General features: G+C 39.4%; 1 protein-coding gene across 1 annotated transcript; it reads right to left on the minus strand.

Annotated features, from left to right (window-relative positions):
- Positions 1 to 632: 632 nt before the first annotated feature.
- On the minus strand, positions 633 to 19922 carry LOC308096438 (uncharacterized protein; the record flags this gene model as incomplete). Its single annotated transcript, XM_080443860.1, has 14 exons — positions 633 to 636; positions 1050 to 1168; positions 1493 to 1539; positions 1956 to 2054; positions 2597 to 2710; positions 3116 to 3270; positions 5496 to 5761; positions 9909 to 10232; positions 10976 to 11019; positions 17244 to 17348; positions 18002 to 18127; positions 19224 to 19317; positions 19446 to 19553; positions 19896 to 19922. The coding sequence occupies 14 exons, from the start codon at positions 19920 to 19922 to the stop codon at positions 633 to 635; spliced, it is 1632 nt and encodes a 543-aa protein (XP_080299986.1).
- Positions 19923 to 20449: the final 527 nt, after the last annotated feature.

Here is a 20449-nt window from a genome sequence, read left to right on the forward strand (position 1 = left end):
TCTAAGGTGTATTTCCTGTGAAGTTTTCATAAAATAACTACCAAAAGAAATCCACAATGGTATGGTTGTTTGAAAAAGGTTTAACCACTAAAACCCTATGTACTTCTGTGACTGGGGTCCCCCAGCGGTCTGTCCTTGGTCCACTCCTTTTTTCTCCCTCTATTCTACACCAAATCTCTTTGCCGAAAATAGCCAATCTATAAGCTCACAATGCGACACGTAGCAACAGATGTGGGATTCTATGCCCCCCCCTACTGATTTGACAGTGCATAGATAGAATTGCTGTTATTATTAACATATCCCCCATGGTCATTAAAACAAGTATAATAGTTGGTCAAATATATATTTTTTCCAATCATAAGCCTCACCTGCCACCTATGAGCTGCTACATCAGACAGTGTAAGAATTATTATTGGGGCATGCCTCCTGGTACTTCATCATGTGGTGAACAAGTAACATTGTTACATAGAATAATATATATTTATTATTATAATATATATATTTTTTGACATCCAATGATGCCTCGCCAAACGGTAGCATTTATTCTGCCACTCTGTAGCTCTTTGTGCTCCGTTGCTCAAGCAATACTGTTATCATAGGACGACAGCATTATGCTCCATTATTACCACACCTCATCTAATAACACATTATCAAAACATATACACATACACATACAGTGCACGTACAGATTCTAATCAGTGCAATCCTACCAAGACATACAGTACCCAATTATTATACCCACACAATGTTTTTTATATTATGCAAATGAATACAACATACACAGTACATGTTTGTTTTTTTGGTTGACACAATGCCACACATTCTATCTGCCAATGCCACATTCTGCCTTTTACCAGGTACTTTGATCTAATGTAAATGTAAAATAGGTGGGTAGAGCTACTATAGATATACAGTGGAAAACAAAATTACACCCTTAGGTACTGTAGGCAGCCTGGCAGAGATCTGCACTCTGCTGAGCTCCCCTTTCTAGTTTTAGGCAATTTTGAGTCTTAAGATATCCATGCTGTTGAAGCTCATCTTAAGCTAACTTGACAGTAGAGTACACAGTAGAGTCACTGGATTCGACAGGTGGAAGGTTTGGATGGACGTCTGTCTTTTTGTGGAACTGAACTTCAGAGTAAGTCATGTTGGCCAGGTCATCTTCAGGCTAGGAGAATATAAGAGTGATCTGTTTCAGTCTCGACTAGTTGCCATAGGATATTTTGTTCATTTCCCACACGCGTGCACGCACGCACGCACGCACGCACGCACGCACGCACGCACGCACGCACGCACGCGCGCGCGCACACACACACACACACACACACACACACACACACACACACACACACACACACACACACACACACACACACACACACACACACACACACACACACACACACACACACACACACACACACACACACACACACACACACTCTCCAGATTTAGCTCTGTAAGCAATTATTGAGACACCTCTCAAACTCACCTTTCTGACATTGGCATAAACTGGCTCTATGAAAGAGTTGTAAGGTTCTGCAAAACACAGATTTAGCTTTATTACACAATTCAGCCAAATATACATCCTGTACAGTGTTTCAGTTCTTTACTTTCAGTGATTCACTGTAGAAATAGTTAAATAGCTGATCACTTTTATACACTTTTTCTTACTTGGATATAGGTTATTTTTCAAAGCTAGGACTCCTATCTTAACAAATAGGGTGATGTGAAGCAAAGGTTGCTTATAGGTAGGTCATGGCAATATATCAATATGATCTGAAATTAGATATCGCAGGCCAGACTTGTTCATTGACTCTACATTATGACAGTGTCAGTATGAACCAACACAGTTGTTTTTGACGTGTGTGTGTGTGTGTGTGTGTGTGTGTGTGTGTGTGTGTGTGTGTGTGTGCGCGCGTCCACGCGTGCATGCACAAGTACGTGTGCGTTACCAGGTAGTTTTGTGGTTCGTGTCCTGAAGTAGATTACAATAGCCAACGTCAGCATGGTGATCAGGACAACCAGTCCCACAGTAACATAGACGATGGTTCCTTGGGATTACATCATCACATTAGAACAGTTATGAAAGTTTAGAGGAAGTTGTCACAACATAATTTAACACGTATCTACTGAATGAGACACAGACAGACTATTAGACAAGTACATTAACAGATAAAGAACCCATTAGTAGACAGACAGGTACATTAACAGATAAACAACCCATTAGTAGACAGACAGGTACATTACCAGATGAACAACCCACTACTCTAGGTAGACAGACAGGTAGATTAACAGATAAACAACCCACTACTCTAGGTAGACAGACAGGTAGATTAACAGATAAACAACCCACTACTCTAGGTAGACAGACGGGTAGATTAACAGATAAACAACCCACGAGGTACACAGACAAGCTATCAGCCAACTAGGCAGGTAGAAAGACAGCATAGTTAATATCTAGACAGCTCACTATGTACAGTAGGCAGACAAACAGGCAGGCAGTCTACCAGACAATCAGACACAAAGACGGACGAACAAAAAGCGCAGCAGACAGACAGACAGACAGACAGACAGACAGACATGCTGTTCTTACCTGTAACTGGAGAGGAGTTTTCCTCTCGTACAGAAGGTGTAGAGGGTTCAGAGACAGCCGGTGAAACCGTTACAGAACCATCTGGTCCTGTTGTTACGGTAGAGACTGTTCCATCTGGAGACGGAACCAATGGAGGACGAGCAGTGATGGTTGGAGCTGTGAATATTATAATAAGTGAATGCAATAATAATACAACAATGCAGACGATGATGATGATGATGAATGGAAGGTGAGATTCTAACAGCAGCTAGTGAGATTCTAACAGCAGCTAATTTGTCCATTTTATAGTTTTCTCTTACACAAGAAATAAGAAATAAATGTATGAAATTGACATCAAATGAGATTAATTAAATATTTGTTTAATACAGTCATTTCAGTTTTTTTTCCCTTAGTTTTGTTTGTTTCTGAGGAATGACATCACAATCTCACCTTCTGCCGTCTCTACGCCCTCCAACATTGTGGGCATGTACCTGTTGACCTTTCTCTGAGTATTCTATAATATTCTACGTTTATACTCACCATCTAGGACTGTGATCCGAATCTCCTCATTTGAATTGAGGAATGAAGAGGGTCTTCTGTCCACACCACACCAGTATGTCCCTGTGTCAGACTTTCTCAGCTCTCTGATGGTTACATGGAACACTCCATCAAAGAATCCATTTCTAATACTGTATCTACCATTTAAAGCAAAGGAGTAAACTGTTCCAATGAGGGGTGTAGTGCATGTTCCTGTACAGAAGTACTTGAACAGATCACCAGCTCTTGGGAACCAGCAAGTAATTTTCAGGTCTTCTCCTTCAGTTTCTATAAAGACTCGTCGTTGTAGAGTGACTCCACACAGAGCTGTGGAACAAACATGAACAGTTGATGATCATGATCAAGTGGTAGAAAGTAGGTCATTTGTTTTTGTTTTGTTAAATATTTATTTCAAATTATAAAACATACAGTATGAAATTCAGCCGTTTTCTCTGATTAGCTCTACACACACACACACACACACACACACACACACACACACACACACACACACACACACACACACACACACACACACACACACACACACACAAACCCTCTTATAGATGGCTAGCCTCTTACAGAGTCGCGCCAGAAAAACAGACAGACAGAAAGACAGACAGATAAATAAAAGACTCAAATATAGAGAGAAAGACAGACAGATGGACATAATATACTGTAGACAGAGAATGACAAATGATTCAGTTAGAGGCATAAAGAGTTTACACATACTGTATGGACAGATAATAATACACTTACCAAGGATAAGGCAGCAGTGCAGAACATGTCTGATATTCATTTTAAATTACTGTTCTTAAAATCTGTTTGTGATGTAAATGTGTCTACCGTTAAGAAAGTGTTTGAACTTCCTTAAACTGTCAATTGTCTTCCTAGGAGATAAGAAACGTAACTACCCCTCTCTCTCTCTCTCTCTCTCTCTCTCTCTCTCTCTCTCTCTCTCTTTTTCTCTCTCTCTCTCTCTCTCTCTCTCTCTCTCTCTCTCTCTCTCTCTCTCTCTCCCCCCGTATCAAACTAACCCGAAATTATCAGTCTTGAATCCTGCAATTGCTCAACCTATATTAAGATCATTATTTACCTTACCGTGTCTTTTCATGATTTTCAATAAAGTCCCTACCTTGAAGCTTGATTTGTTCTCTTAGAATAATTGTAATCAAACTTTGACATTTTTTGTTCATTTCTAGACCGTTTCCTTAAATCAATACTGAAAAACATAAGGATCATTATGACAACATCAGCCTCTTTTATCATAGGTTAATAATGTATAACCAAATATGTAACCACTTTCATCATATTGCATGTGATGGCCCTTTACTTTAGTTCATGCTGTATTCCTTTATTGCCAGAAGTGGCTCTGCTTTGTGTGGGCTGTCATTGGTCTACAGACTAGATACATACAGTGTACAGTACATACAGTAGGCTTCAAGCCCTGTTGTAGATGGCTTGGCTTTAAGCTGTGCTTTAACAGTGTTACAGTGTTGTAACAGTGTAAACAGTGTTAACTGATTTATTCCCTGATAATTCTGATCATTTCCATTTAATCTTTAACATTAACATTTTATTATCTTTCAAGTGTCTTTGTACAATACACTTTTCACTCATTAATTTATGTGTAAAGGTCAATAATTCTCATTTAATTCATGCATTAACTCAACTCAGGGCAACATTCCTGCTTCACAATAACTTTGGACACATAATGTCCTCCACAGCTGCAACATTACTGTAGCCAGTGCATATACGCAATATTGAAAATTCATATTATGAACTCTGAATTCATACACTGACAGATCAATGTCCAACTGTCTATTGCAGGGGTCTTCAGCGTATTTCAGGCCAAGGACCCCTTAGCTGAGAGAGAGATGAAGCAGGGACCCCCACTACATATTGTATAACATTGTTTCTCATAGATTTCATATAGCCTCATACACTTGTTTGACAGCACTGTCATCAGTGTTTGTTGGATTCATGTTAATGCGTATTTTCAGATATCTAACCACTTAAACTGTCAATACTTAGTAAACCTGTCCTTTGGCTCTGTACTTGGTCTGCTCTTTTTTCCCCTCTACACCAAACCTCTTTGCCGAAAATAGCCGATCTATAACCTCACAACGCTTCGCAGCAGTATTTGGCTGCCGACCCCCATCTCAGAATACTTTGTTCCAGGGACCCCCAGAAGCAAAGATTTGAGTTTAAAATGTTCGCTCTAAAAATGTATATTCAAAAACTTGCACACATCGTGCCGCGTCTATGTGCTGATGGGTTAATTTACACACTGGGAGTGTGACTGCCAAAAAAGTCCAATTAAATGTCTGGCGCCACGCTGCTGGGGTTTCCAAAATATATCTTGGTGGACAAGGGGCCTTACAGCTCCAGCAGTGTAAAAGACCTGTTATGGTCCTCAAGCTCTGTGTCCTCAAGCATTGGGTCCTGGAGAACAGAGCGTTTGGAACGAGGTCCTGGAGATCTCCTTTCCTGGAGCTCCTGGCACAACGTGGAAAACGCTGAACTTCTTCCTGCTGGAGGGCTGAAGATCCATACAGGTAGTCCATTTGAAGCCGTCTTCCTCATCAGACATGAGCTCTGGAGTTGCAGTACTCTTCCACAGTTATCATTGTAACGCCCAAACCACACCTATGCATAATGTAACGGCTAGCGCAGGTGTTTCAGGGATAAGGCTGGTGTCCGAAAATAGCAACTTTTGCATGGGAACGCCCCTTGCACGATGCTAAATCCCCAAATTGTGGGTTTAGGATCTCTTGACTAAATAGGGCTCACAATACCATTTGAGTTCACCAACTTGCTCGCCCTGGAGATGGCGCTCTACCTCCCTGAGAGCAAAGTCTTGCCACACCACCAATGCCTGGTACAACAGCAGCCATTATACAGTAGCAGTGTCCGGCTCACTGGCACAAGTTAATGATTTCCTTGTCAGAAAGAATGGATCAAATGAAATTGATGACTCAATAATGAATACACAAAAACACAAGTAGAAATCTTGAGCCTTATACTGAATTTAGTTCTTTTTTTATTTCAGAAATTGTGGTGATGTCACTGGTGGAGACTGTTTTAATTGGCTGGTGTGTCACCTGGCTTCACAGCTAGATGTAATGCATTGGTTTTGTGGCAACACCCAGTGGCCCTACTTGGAATTACAGCACCTAATGGAAATCAGTCATCTTATTGTTTATTGCAGTTTTCTTTTTAAAAAAAACTGATCGGTACTTATCTTTTCTAAACGGGGTCTTTGCTGTGTTTGTTGGTATCACTGTAGTTTTCTTGAGACTACTACCAAAAGAAACCCACGATTATTATGTCGTTGATTGAAAAGGCTTTCAATTATGTAGATAATTCTGCCCTGTAAAGACAAACAGCACAAACTTAAGTTATGTTTATTTTTAAATCCGGAGGGCCCTGCTCTGCCCTGCACCTGGATTTTGGTTTTCATACAAATTACAGTACATGTGTTCAATTTTCTCCCGGCAGTATTTCTTATTTTATTTTCATACTTGAATGAAATATATATATTGAATGAACATATATATATATATATATTTATTAAGGTCATTGGCATTTACTAATATAATGCTGGCACAGGATACACCATATATACAGTACACCTTAGGTTTTTGTACATAAATGTCATGGCGACAACAACAACAACATACATTTGATGAATAAGTATTTGTAAGTTGTAACAAGATATGTGTTAATGTATTTGCGCCAAATCTCTTTACAGAGGCATGTTAGCTAGGCTAGTCTCTCTGAGACACAAATAGAGGGAGTCACAGCAGTACACAGCTGAAGCAAGGATAACGGTCCTCATGAGTGTGAACGATTCAAACAAAATACAAGTAATGTGGAAATGGAAGACTAGATAGACGGTATCTTGTTGGAGACTGATGGAGATCTATGTGTGTGTTGGTGTGATTGTGCAGTAGGTTGTGTTGTGCTCCATGGTGGCTGCATTGAGAGTCTGGTAGGTAGAGGAGTCTGTGTGTGTTGGTGTGATTTTACTGTAGGTTGTGTTGTGCTCCATGGTGGCTGCATTGAGAGTCTGGTAGGTAGAGGAGTCTGTGTGTGTTGGTGTGATTGTACAGTAGGTTGTGTTGTGCTCCATGGTGGTGAAGTATCTTCAAACATAAGTTCCATATAAGTAATTTCATTTCATATTGAGATACAATATTAGGTGAATCTGAGCTTGCAGTTAACAGGGTTAGGAGTGGAAAATACCCAGGCAAACCCCCTTAATTTGAATCTGCTATTGATGTGTTGATCAGTCACACCCTGAAGATCCTGGTCTTTGTCCTGGAGCAGAAGCTCTCAGCTTCAAGTGTGAACCAAAACAAGTCTCTGGGCCAAGTCCTTTTGTTACCAAGCGGCTGATTATAATACTATTGTCCCTATGCAAGGTGATGGCTAAGGTGAAGGCATCTGTTCTATAATCTCTCCAAAAAAACCTCTGGTGAAGTCAGGCAGACTCAAATGGAATTCTTGTAGTATTCTGATTTCACAGTAAAAGCTTATTTCGTAGTAAGTAACACAAGTATGAACAAATGTGGTTGGGAAGAGACCAGCTAGTTCCATGTAACTTTTCTTCTTGAATCTAAGGAAAATGTCATGTTACCATACAAACATCTCTTTTTGTGTAAATCATTCATTTAAGGTTGAAAACATATATGTGTGGGCTTATGTTGAAGATAATAAGATGTTAAAGGGTCTACACCATGAAATTTTTTTTGTGTCTCTCTCAGTAGATTAAAGTGTTGTAACTTCCTGTAAACTTTCTTGACTGTTGTAATGTGATTATGTAATCGCAGCCCAAGGAACCATCCTCTATGCCACAGTGGGACTGGTTGTCATCATCACCCTGATAACATTGGCTGCTGTGATCTTCGTCAGGAAGCGAACCACAAAATTACCAGGTAACGCACGCACACACACACACACACACACATTCAGTCATTCCTTCTCATTTCATGGATTTCCAGAATGGGCGTGTCTGAACAGGCGATCTCAGAATGGCAATGTTTCTGACATCACAAACATTAAAGTTGTACAATGCAGAATCACAAATAACGATTTTTAGCAACCTCTGCTGGTCACTACCGTCACTGCATACAATTTCCGTAGTCCTCGATTACCCAATCTTCGATCTTCCAATCCTACATTCTCTTAAAATCAGCGTGAGGTTCCTTTTTGTTATTAGCGCGGTAGTTCCTGGCCAAACAGGAAACCGTTGCGGTAGTTCCTGGCCGACGTTATGACGTCATGACGTTGGCCAGGAACGTCATTTTCCCGGGAAAGTCCCCCCCGTCCACGTTCAATAGAAAATATATAAATAAAAGGCTTCCGGGGGTGAAATTCATGGAGTGGGTGTTGTGAAACTTTTGCCACTCACAAAAGATATACAATTTAACTTTAGTTTTGTTGAAAACGTTACCTAGTATTACTTTAATGATGGCAAACCCAATGTTAAATGAAAAGTGCCCGAATCGCTCCGAAACTTTTTCTACCCCCCCCTAAGTGGGGGTCTACGAACAAATACTTTGGGCTCGGATTTTGGCTCCACCCCCCGGAAGTGGGTGAAACAGGCACCTCAAACACTTGGTGGAATTGTTCAAAAATGTTCAAAGTGTTTGTTTTTTTCGATTTTGTATTTTTCTTAGATGCTTCTTTTTATGCAGAATTTTTCCTTTTTTTTTTTTTTTTTAATATTTTTTTTATTAACAGACAGAATTGCTCAGTAGCCCCCCCCTGCCCAAGAGGACGTTTTGGTATTGCAGCTGAAAGTGCTGTATAAGCCAGAGACAATTGACTAATTGGGATGAGTATATCTGAGTGATGATTTAGGCTCAAACCTTTTGAAAAAGGTTTGAGGGACATACACCATATGATATTAAATATCAAATATTTTTTTTTAATTCATGGTGTAGATCCTTTAACCAATGATTTCATAATATGAGTTTGTGCAAAAGTAAAGTTTGATAATTGGACATAATACAAGTGGGTACATTGTAAGAACATGTTAATGTCAAACCAGGCTGTGGGCGGGGACTCGGGCCACGACTTCCCAGTATTCATGTATTTGATGTGTGATAGGCCTACAGGGATTGGGGGCTGGGCTTAAACCACCTAGCTCCTCCTTTTGTGGACAGAAGGTATACAGTATAAATATTATGGTTCTATGTGAAAGCTGTGCGCTGCTAATCAGACCTTAACATGGCAGTTTGCCTGTTGGGCGGAAATAAAAAGATGCCTGACTGAAAACCCTTGGACCGGATATTCTCTTCTTGAACCTTTTTCCAGGAGACTGATTAGCCACTTTTGGAACCAGAGAGAATGAATTGAGTCTTCACTCCAGTCAGTGAGGTTACTTGCATCCGATTTATTTCAAAGTACAAACAAACAGAGTTCTTTGGACCCCAAGGTCCCACAGCCAGCTCCTGCAGCCTCACGGCTTGGAGTGGCACACACACTAAGGCACATTTCAGTATGGTCTTTATAGCAGAGAGATCTAAAGAAGATGCATGTGTGGGTGTGTGAGCTTTGGAAGGTGAGACCCCACCCCCTGGCCCAGACGTTTGCAACTATATAGGCCGGGAAGGGGGATGCCAAGACCTTCTGTCTCCCAGGTAAACAACAAAGAGAATGTTAATTGTACCCTCACACCCAGCTCAGACCAACCGGCACCTCTCTGTCTGAATCATCTCTCCTCCTGTAGCCTACTTGTGAGTACAAACATATGACTTAGATTTGTATATTATGTTATGAAATATACAGCAGAGGCTGCATTGAGAGTCTGGTAGGTAGAAGAGTCTGTGTGTGTTGGTGTGATTGTACAGTAGGTTGTGTTGTGCTCCATGGTGGCTGCATTGAGAGTCTGGTAGGTAGAGGAGTCTGTGTGTGTTGGTGTGATTGTACAGTAGGTTGTGTTGGGCTCCATGGTGGCTGCATTGAGAGTCTGGTAGGTAGAGGAGTCTGTGTGTGCTGGTGTGATTGTACAGTAGGTTGTGTTGTGCTCCATGGTGGCTGCATTGAGAGTCTGGTAGGTAGAGTCTAAGTCTGACCTGGAGACCGGAGGACAGTTCTCATAGATGGCCACCTGAGGAGAAAACAAGAGATAGATGGATAAATAGACCGATATATGTAGCCTTCATCTACCTTGTGTTGGTTGATAGATTTAATGAAATGGACAATAACTATTCAGTATTGAGATGCAGAAAAGGTTCTAATATTCATTCTATCACACTTCAACAGTGAAAGAAAATAATGTCTCTGTTCTGCCTCAGCTATAATGCAAGGTTCAGACTTCAACACAGAAACTACGGTAAAAGGAAAATCTTGTATCTACCTACAGTATCTACATTAATACTGCAGGAGTCACTGTGGAAGATGTATCCATCCTGTATCTATCTACATTAGTACTGCCATAGTAACTGTGTTAGAAATAATTAATTGTGTATGTTTGTACAGTACATGAGTAGCCTACTACAGTAGGCATAGCATAGCCAGAAGAACTGCCCTAAAGTCTTTGCACTGGTTCTGCGATGCTCTTATTTTGCTGTTATTTACTGTTATTTTTACGGTGTTGGAAGTGGCTAGTCACAATATGAGAGGGTCTCTGTCTGTCTGTCTGTCTGTCTGTCTGTCTGTCTGTCTGGACTCTGGAGCTAATCTCGCAAACCACTGAACTGACCAGCACTAAACTAGTTTTTTTATACTTTTTGAAATATTTAACTTGAATAACATTTTCCCTTTTTCACTTTGGTTAGTACTACAGTAGTAAACTTGGTTGTTGTAGTATAGAGGGAGAGCAAAAACAGGAATAAAGAGGTAGTGTTTGACCTCGTTAGACATTGTGGTGTATGGTTCTCCTCTGGTGCAGGAACCTGTGGAACACAGACACATTGAATCAAACTTAGTGGAACGAAGTCATGCAAGTTTAAAAAAAAACACACACATTTCTGTGTTGTCACTGCTGTCATATCCTACTGACTCCCCTGCCAGTGAGGAGCCCCCTCCGGGAGGACGTAGAGCCTTTTTCCTACTCCTCCCGCCCAACACTCCCTGCTGACAGGTGCCGCCACCAGCCCATAGGAGTACGTGCAATGACCAATATCCAACTCCCTGTACGGCTTCCCTCCCCCGGGCAAATTGTGTTCGCAAGGACGCCCGACAAAGCCGGATGCACCATGGTGGATTCGAACCCACAACCTCCATATTGGTGGGCACTTTCCTACTGCGCCACCCGAACGCCCGAAGTCATGCAAGTCAATGCTGTATTCTTGCAGTCACAAGGCTCGTTTGTCTTGCCATGTCTCTCCCTCCATATCAAATGCATCAAGGCTGTCAGTGCTTTACTCTCGCCACTGCAGCTGATCCATTGAGGCATGTTGAGATCATTTTGGGGCCATCAGCCCTAGCCTGATGTAACACTATCACCAACATTGGCGTTGCTCATTTATGAACTGTTTAGAATGAGGGATCATTGGAGTATTTTAAAGTTTTCTGAAATAAAATTGTGTGTGTGTGTGTGTATGGAAGTCCATAGGTCCAAAAATTAAATAATAAATACCACAATGAAATAAATAATAAACACAATGATATAAATACAAAATACAATTAAATAAATAAGAAATACAATGAAATAAATAAATGTATTTATTTATTGTGTATTTTTTTATATATCATTGGGTTTTCTATTTATTTCTTTGTGGTTCTTATTTATTTCATTGTAACTTTTAATGTCAACCTATATATATTACATGATGCCACTTTTAGCTATTTAATCAAGTCCATTGGTCCAAAAATTTAAAAATAAATATCGCAATGAAATTAATAAAATCCACAATGAATTAGATAAAAAACACAATGATATAAATAAAAATACAATTAAATAAATAAAAAATACAATTAAATAAATACATTTATTTATTTATTCTGTAATGTTTTTTTTATTTTATTGCGTTTTATATTTATTTCATTGTGACTTTTAATGTCAACCTATATATATTACATGTTGCCACTTTTAGCTATTTCATAAGGTACATTGGTCCAAAAATTTTATAACAAATACCACAATGAAATATATAAAAAACATAATGATATAAATAAAAATGCAAATAAATAAATAAATACATTTATTTATTTTTTAGTGTTTTTCATTTAATTGTGCTTTTTATTTATTTATTTTGGTATTTATTAAATGGGTTTTTTATTTCATGCTGTCTTTTCAAAAGAATGGCTTCCATTTACCCAATCATGGTTTGACATCGCCGTCTGTCAATCAACAGGAACGGGGCGGGACCATAGGGCGGGACCTATTTGCTGATTGGGTAATCCCTGGCTCTGGATTACTTTGGTCTGTCTGTAAAACTGAAGCCAGCTCCGCCATTTTTAAATCCCACTGAATATCACTAGTGTTTTTATCTGTAGATAAAGTAGGCCTATTATAATCGATTTGTAGTAAAAGTTATGGCATATGTGAATGAGAATGACTTGAGGGATGTGATGTTTACTTTAGATTAGATAGTTGTTGTTTTTTTCGCGGACCCCCCGCGGACCCCCCCGCGATTTCCTCCCTCACTAAAATGATAGCCTACTTACTTGTTAAGGTTTTTTTTCTTCACACATTTGGGGGGGGGGGGGGGGGGAGAGAGAGAGAGAGAGAGAGAGAGAGAGAGAGAGAGAGAGAGAGAGAGAGAGAGAGAGAATAAGGTGTCAACGAGGTGGTCAGCAGTGTAAATGGCTCTTACAATTTAAATAAGGCTACAATGACCAGTTACAGATACACTTCATCCACCTGAAAGGTGCGAATAGTTGCTACTATACTTTTTGGGAGGGATGTTCAGCAATAAAAATGACAGTATCAGTATGCTCAGGTTTAAAAACGTGACAGTGCTTACAGACAAATTATATGCTTGGCTTGATTAATAAGCTAAATTGAAAAAAGAAAGAAAAAAACCGATTACAGGACAACAATATCAGATATTCCCATCATGCAAGAATAAAGACAGTAAACTCAAATAGCATTCAATGTGGGTTAATAATGAAAAAATATGTAATCAGTTACTTCAACTTGATTATATGCAAGTATAAAGACCGTAAAACTATATATACATTGGGGGTGGTTAATAAGGAATAATACAAATGAATATTTGATGGGGCGCTGGGTCCGCGGAAGTTTACAAAATTGTGGAGGGGGTCCTTTGGTCCTATAAGGATGGGGACCCTTGAGAAAGAGAATGCCAGTGTTAAACATTACTTACAGCGGCCCTGAAGGTTAAATCTGTACTCCAGGTTGAACACCTGTATATCGGTATCAGAGAATGAACATTTTAAATTGAATGTTCAATAAGGAGGTTCAAGCATGTTTGTTTTTACTTTCTTTTCTTTTTTCCCCAGTTTTTTTTCCATAAGCAGAATTAGAGGGTATCCAACAACATAATTATGATTTGTTTTGGTTTTCATTTCATTTAATTGTATTATTTAAAAAATATTGTGTTATATATATACATCGTGGGTTTTCCTTTCCTTTAATGCCTATGCGAACCCGGGGGTCTGGTGAAGGGGTTAAGAAGCGGCCTGGGTTGTTTTACAATCACATGACCACCAGATCAGAGGAAGAGAATGTCCCTATTTCTAGCAGGCAAACTATAGAGTACATGAATACATTAATGATCACTGACTGATCTATGTACATTGTACTGAAAATATATGCTTTTTTATGATAGTGTGTGATGTTGTGTGAACTGTTTGCCCATACATAGTGATGTGATGTAATGTCTCTCCCCTCTGAAAAGCTTTTTAAAAAATAAAATGAAAAGTTGGTAACCAAAGAAAATAAGCAGGTTCAGAGGGTATCCAGATATATATGGTTTGTTTTTGTCTTTATTTTATGTTTTAAAATGTTTTGTTATACATAATTGTTTTCTTTTCTGAGGGTAAATTAGTAATGTCTGTGAGAACCCTGGGGTCTAGTGTGATTTGTTTTGCAACCACAGGACAGCTATGTCATAGGAAGAGATAGATATTATTGTTGTAAGCAAGCAAACAGCCGAATACATTAATATATATCACTGATAGACAATCTGTACACTGGAAAAAGAGGCACCTCTTTCATTTGCAGTGGGAATTTGTGTGAACTGTTTGTCTCTGCTTACATGACATTATATCTTATCTCAGGTACGTGATATAGGTATGTGTAAATATGTAGATAATTTGTTTACTTGATTGATCTCCTTTCCCCCTTGCACCCCCACCCCCTTCTTTTTCTTCCCTTTCTTTTTTTCTATGGAAATAATATGATGGGAACTATGCACAAAAACACATTTCACCCACTTTTTTACTTCTGTAAACCTGTGATGTAACAATAAAGCTGATTCTGAAGGGACCGGGCCGAGTTCGTAGTCAAAGAGGGCAGAGAGCTCCATTCTTTTCTTGCTCCCCTGATGAAGCAATCCACCCATAGCTATAGCCTGTGGGGTGCTCTCTCGCTTTCTCCAGGAATACCACTATCTACTCATGAGTCTTTTCTCCCTCCTCTAAGAAGTCTTGAAGAAGAACAGACACTACCATGCAGAAGGCACAGCCTTGGGCCAGGCCTTTCCATTAAAGATGGACTCCAAATGACACACCTACTAGCTCCTCCACCTCCACAGCTGTTGAATCAATCTGTTATCGGGTTAAGCCGACAAAAGACATTAGAGTGTGCATCATCCCAGGTCTGAGCACCACTGATGACCATCGCTGTGGATCACTCCACTAGATCAGGCAAGCGACCATACAGCTGCATGTCAAACGTTATATGACTGTAGCTCATGCTGAGTGATGTATCTTAAGTAGGCAGTGGTACTGAGCACTGTATCAGGATGGGCAGGGGGCAAGTCAAGCAGCGGACAAAGACACTTATTGTTTTCAGCTTCATCACCATTGTGATCTTGCACAACATTATAGGCCAACCAGCCCAGGGGAAGAGTGGAGCTGACAGAGCCAAGCAGTGTCCTCCTTCTGTGCTCTTGAAACACTGTGGTTGATGGCATCTTGGATAGCATCAGTTCTTGGTACTTGTTTTAGAGCTGGTATATAGAGACATCTTATTGGGGCCTGTAAAAATGTAGTTTTAGTGATATGACCCCATTACCAGGAGTGGCTCCTCCAGTGAAGAGGATATCTGCTAGATTCTGCACAAACTGACTGGCTATGGCATGATTCGTGTGGTGACCATTGGCTGTGAAGACCGCAAGATCAACATTATCCAACTGTGTATAGTCCCAAATTGTAGGATTTCAGTGACAGTTCCATACAGGTTCTGAACCAGATCTGAGATACCATGCTTATAAGTAAGCCTTGCCGAGCCCTGAGGCCCATAGGGCAGGAGCCTGTTTCCTTAGCGTAAGGCAGCTTGATGTACAATACAAGCACATCCCCTGGACATGACGCTATAGTATGTCGCAGGGACTTACCCCAATCCAACCATCGATGCTGAGTGCCAATCAGGGAGGCACTGGGTCCCATTAATAGTCTTTGGTATGACCCGGCCGAGGATCGAACCCCGACCTCCCAGTCTCACGGCGGACACTCTAACCACTGAGCTGGGCTGGTGCTTATAGTGGAATTTTACAGCAAGACCCAGAGTTGTCCGATTCCAATTTGTTCATTTATTATAAATTAAATATATATTTTAAAATATTTTTCAATTCATTTTATTTTTCATTTAAAACATTTAAAAACAAACAATCCTGATAAATCTCTGATAAATAATAGTAAGTCTCAACATTCACACATCAGAATCTCTGGATTCTGAAATGCAGGTCCAATATAGGCATACAATTAACTTCAGAATTCAACAACATTGTCAAATACTGTATACAGAAATGTGTTCCTGTGATCCTTCAATTTAAAGCTATATATTTTTTGAATTGAATAAGGTATTGTCTATTAGGGCCTACTTTAAGAGGTGATAAACACTATAAAGCTACCATTCAGCGTCATATCAAAACTTAATCTAGGGATGTATATGGTTTGCCCACCCAGATGGTACCAGTATGCGAAATTTGGGGTCTTGACCCAAGGACTAATGTAATCGGCTTCTCAGCGATCTGTTGCTTTGGTCTGAATGAGTGTAAAAAGCTGACCCCGCCCATGGTCCCGCCCCGTTCCTGTTGATTGACAGACTGCGATGTCAAACCATTATCCTGTTAAAGAAGCCATTATTATGAAAAGACAGCATGAAATACAAAAACCCATTAAATTAAATACCAAGATGAAATAAATAAAAGTCACGATGAAATGAATTAAAAAAATGCAATTAAATGAAAAAACAATGCAATAAAATATTTTTTTATTTTTATTTAATTGTATTTATTTATTTATATCATTGTGTTTTTTATTTATTTCATTGCGTGTTTTATATATTTCATTGTGGTATTTGGTATAACATATTTGGACCAATGTACCTAATGAAATAGCTAAAAGTGGCATCATGTAATATATATAAAAAGTCACAATGAAATAAATATAAAACGCAATAAAATAAAAAACTTTACAGAATAAATAAATAAATGTATTTATTTAATTGTATTTTTTATTTATTTAATTGTATTTTTATTTATATCAGTGTTTTTTATTTAATTCATTGTGGATTTTATTAATTTCATTGCGATATTTATTTTTTAATTTTTGGACCAATGGACTTGATTAAATAGCTAAAAGTGGCATCATGTAATATATATAGGTTGACATTAAAAGTTACAATGAAATAAATAAGAACCACAAAGAAATAAATAGAAAACCCAATGATATATAAAAAAATACACAATAAATAAATAAATGTATTTATTTCATTGTATTTCTTATTTATTTAATTGTATTTTGTATTTATATCATTGTGTTTATTATTTATTTCATTGTGGTATTTATTATTTAATTTTTGGACCTATGGACTTCCATGTGTGTGTGTGTGTGTGTGTGTGTGTGTGTGTGTGTGTGTGTGTGTGTGTGTGTGTGTGTGTGTGTGTGTGTGTGTGTGTGTGTGTGTGTGTGTGTGTGTGTGTGTGTGTGTGTGTGTGTGTGTGTGTGTGTGTGTGTGTGTACGTGTGTACACGTATGTTACCTGGTAATGTTGTGGTTCGCTTCCTGACGAAGATCACAGTAGCCAATGTTATCAGGGTGATGATGACAACCAGTCCCACTGTGGCATAGAGGATGGTTCCTTGGGCTGCGATTACATAATCACATTACAACAGTCAAGAAAGTTTACAGGAAGTTACAACACTTTAATCTACTGAGAGAGACACAAGCAGAGTATTAGACAGCTAGGCAGGTTACAGACATGTAGATTAACAGATAAAAAACCCACTAGACAGACAGACTATCACCCAACTAGGCAGGTAGAAAGACAGGCTAGTTAATATCTAGATCAGGGGTCTTCAACAGGGGGTCCGGGACCCCTAGGGGGTCCTCAGAGTTACTACAGGGGGGCCGCCAAATCTTTGTGTGATATGATATTTTTTACATTAACTACTAGCATCCCATTTCTGAGGAGAACTTTAGCCAAAAATAGCAGCTCTACAAGCTCACAACTGAACTTGTAGATCGGCTATTTTTGGCAAAGAGGTAGACGGGTGTAGAGGGAAAAAAGAGCAGGCCAAGTTGGGGGGGAAATGGTTTAATCTGCAGCACAATTGTATACAATATAGAGGGGGTCCCTGCTTCATCTCTCTCTCAGCTAGGGGGTCCTTGGCCTGAAAACGTTGAAGACCCCTGATCTAGATGGCTCACTATGTAGGCAGCAAAACAGGCAGGCAGACTAGCAGCCAATCAGAAACAAAAACAGATGAACAAAAAGCCTAGCAGACAGACATATTTTACCAGAAATTGTAGAGGGTTCAGAGACAGCTGGTGAGACCGTTACAGAATCATCTGGTCCTGCAGTGACTGTAGAGACTGTTCCATCTGGAGACGGAACCAATGGAGGACGAGCAGTGATGGTTGGAGCTGTGAATCACAACAGATTTTAGCACAAATCTGATTGAGACAGACTTTTAGACAGCCAAAGAAAGTTACACAAACAGGTACTATAGTTTAACAGATACACAGCTCACTAGTGCTGGGTTTCCACTGGCACACCACACAACACCGCCTACTTGTGCTGTCGTTTCCATATACACTGATCAGGGCCAAAGTGGGCTCAGTGGGGCCGGAGGGAAGGTTTGATAATGCCTTGTTTACATTTTAATAAGCACTTAAATTACTACAATGCACTGATAATTACTGTTGATTGCCATGAAATGTGTGGAGAGAGAGAGTGGTTGCCAGTGGTTATAGACATAGCACCACAGCACCACTTTGTCCCTGCTATCTAGGCCTGTCCCCGACTAAGGATTTCTATAGTCGAATCTGATTGGCCAATAGTTGCCTATAGTCGACTAATAGTCGACCAATGCAACACAAAAAATATATATATATTTTTGTATTTTTTTGGCATTGGCAGTCGAATCGGTCTCATTCCACTGCCAATCTCTCAGTCGAATCATGCCAAAAAGATGTTATGCAATAGAGGAACATTCCATTTGGGCTGTAGGGGTGCTTAATGTCTGATTTAACATATACTTGCTTGTTTTCTCCCAATAAATCATGATGTATATCCTATTTTGGCAAACTATTGGTTAATTAATATAACCAATCTTTCAGTCGAATTAATTTTTTTATAATAATAATTAGACTAAGAGATTGTCAGTCGACTCAGACACCCCTTGACTGATTAGTCGACTATTCGAATAATCGAGGTCAGGCCTAAGTCTATCACGTCTGTTTTACAGTGTACTCTACACTACACAGTAAATACATACATGTATGGACATCAAATTAAATAGTTAACTAAATAATTTTGCATCGTTGATTCACATGTAGAAAACATACAATAAGCTGAATTAAATCATATGTTATATGTTATGTATTAAGTTATGCTGATATTTAGTAACTTTTTTTAAGAATGAGCTCATAATCTCTCCTTTTGCGTTCTCTCCCCCAACATGGTGGGTGTGTACCTGGCAACCTTTCTCTGAGAATTATATTCTACGTTTATACTCACCATCTAGGACTGTGATCTGAATCTCCTCATTTGAATTTACAGTGAATGTTCTGTCCACACCACACCAGTATGTCCCTGTGTCAGACTTTCTCAGCTGTCTGATGGTTACATGAAACACTCCACGATCAAAGAATCCACCTTGTTCATTTGCAATACTGTATCTACCATTCACAGCATAGGAGTCAGCTGTTCTAATGAGATCTGTAGTGCATGTTCCTGTACAGAAGGACTTGAACAGATCACCAGCTGTTGAGAACCTGCATGTAATTGTAAGGTCTTCTCCTTCAGTTTCTCTAAAGACTTGTCGTTGTAGAGTGACTCCACACAGAGCTGTGGAACAAACATGAACAGTTGATGATCATGATCAAGTGATAGAAAACACACACACACACACACACACACACACACACACACACACACACACACACACACACACACACACACACACACACACACACACACACACACACACACACACACAGACCGACCCTCTTATAGATGGCTAGCCTCCTACAGAGCCAGAAAGACAGACAGATAAATAAAAGACTCAAATATACTGTAGAGAGAAAGACAGATGGACATAATATACTGTAGACAGAGACAGACAAATGATTCAGTTAGAGGCATAAAGAAGTTTACACATACTGTATGGACAGATAATAATACACTTACCAAAGATGAGGCAGCAGGGCAGAACATGTCTGATATTCATTTTAAATCACTGTTCCTAGAATGTGTTTGTGATTATAAATGTGTCTACCGTTTAGAAAGTATTTGAACTTCCTTAAACTGTCAATTGTCTTCCTGGGAGATAAGAAACATAAACCTGTCTCTCTCTCACACACACTTCCCCTCTCTCTCTCTCTCTCTCTCTCTCTCTCTCTCTCTCTGTCTCTCTCTCTCTCTCTCTCTCTCTCTCTCTCTCTCTCTCTCTCCGTATCAAACTAACCCCAAAATTAGCAGTCTTGAATCCTGCAATTGCTCAACTATATTTTTATAGCTACATTGCTATATTAAGATCATTAGTTACCTTACCATGTGTCTTTTCCTGTCCCTATCTTGAAGCTTGATTTGTTCTCTTAGAATAATTGTAATCAAACTTTGACCTTTTTTGTTCATTCTAGACCGTTTCCTTAACTCTTTCACTGCCGGAATAAATAAACAAATCACTCACTGCCAGCGATTTTTTTCTTACCTTTTCAAGTTTCTTGTCTAATTCTCCGTAA

This window comes from Gymnoscopelus braueri (assembly GCF_963280865.1).
Source record: "Gymnoscopelus braueri genome assembly, chromosome: 12".
NCBI classification, from domain to species: Eukaryota; Metazoa; Chordata; class Actinopteri; order Myctophiformes; family Myctophidae; genus Gymnoscopelus; species Gymnoscopelus braueri.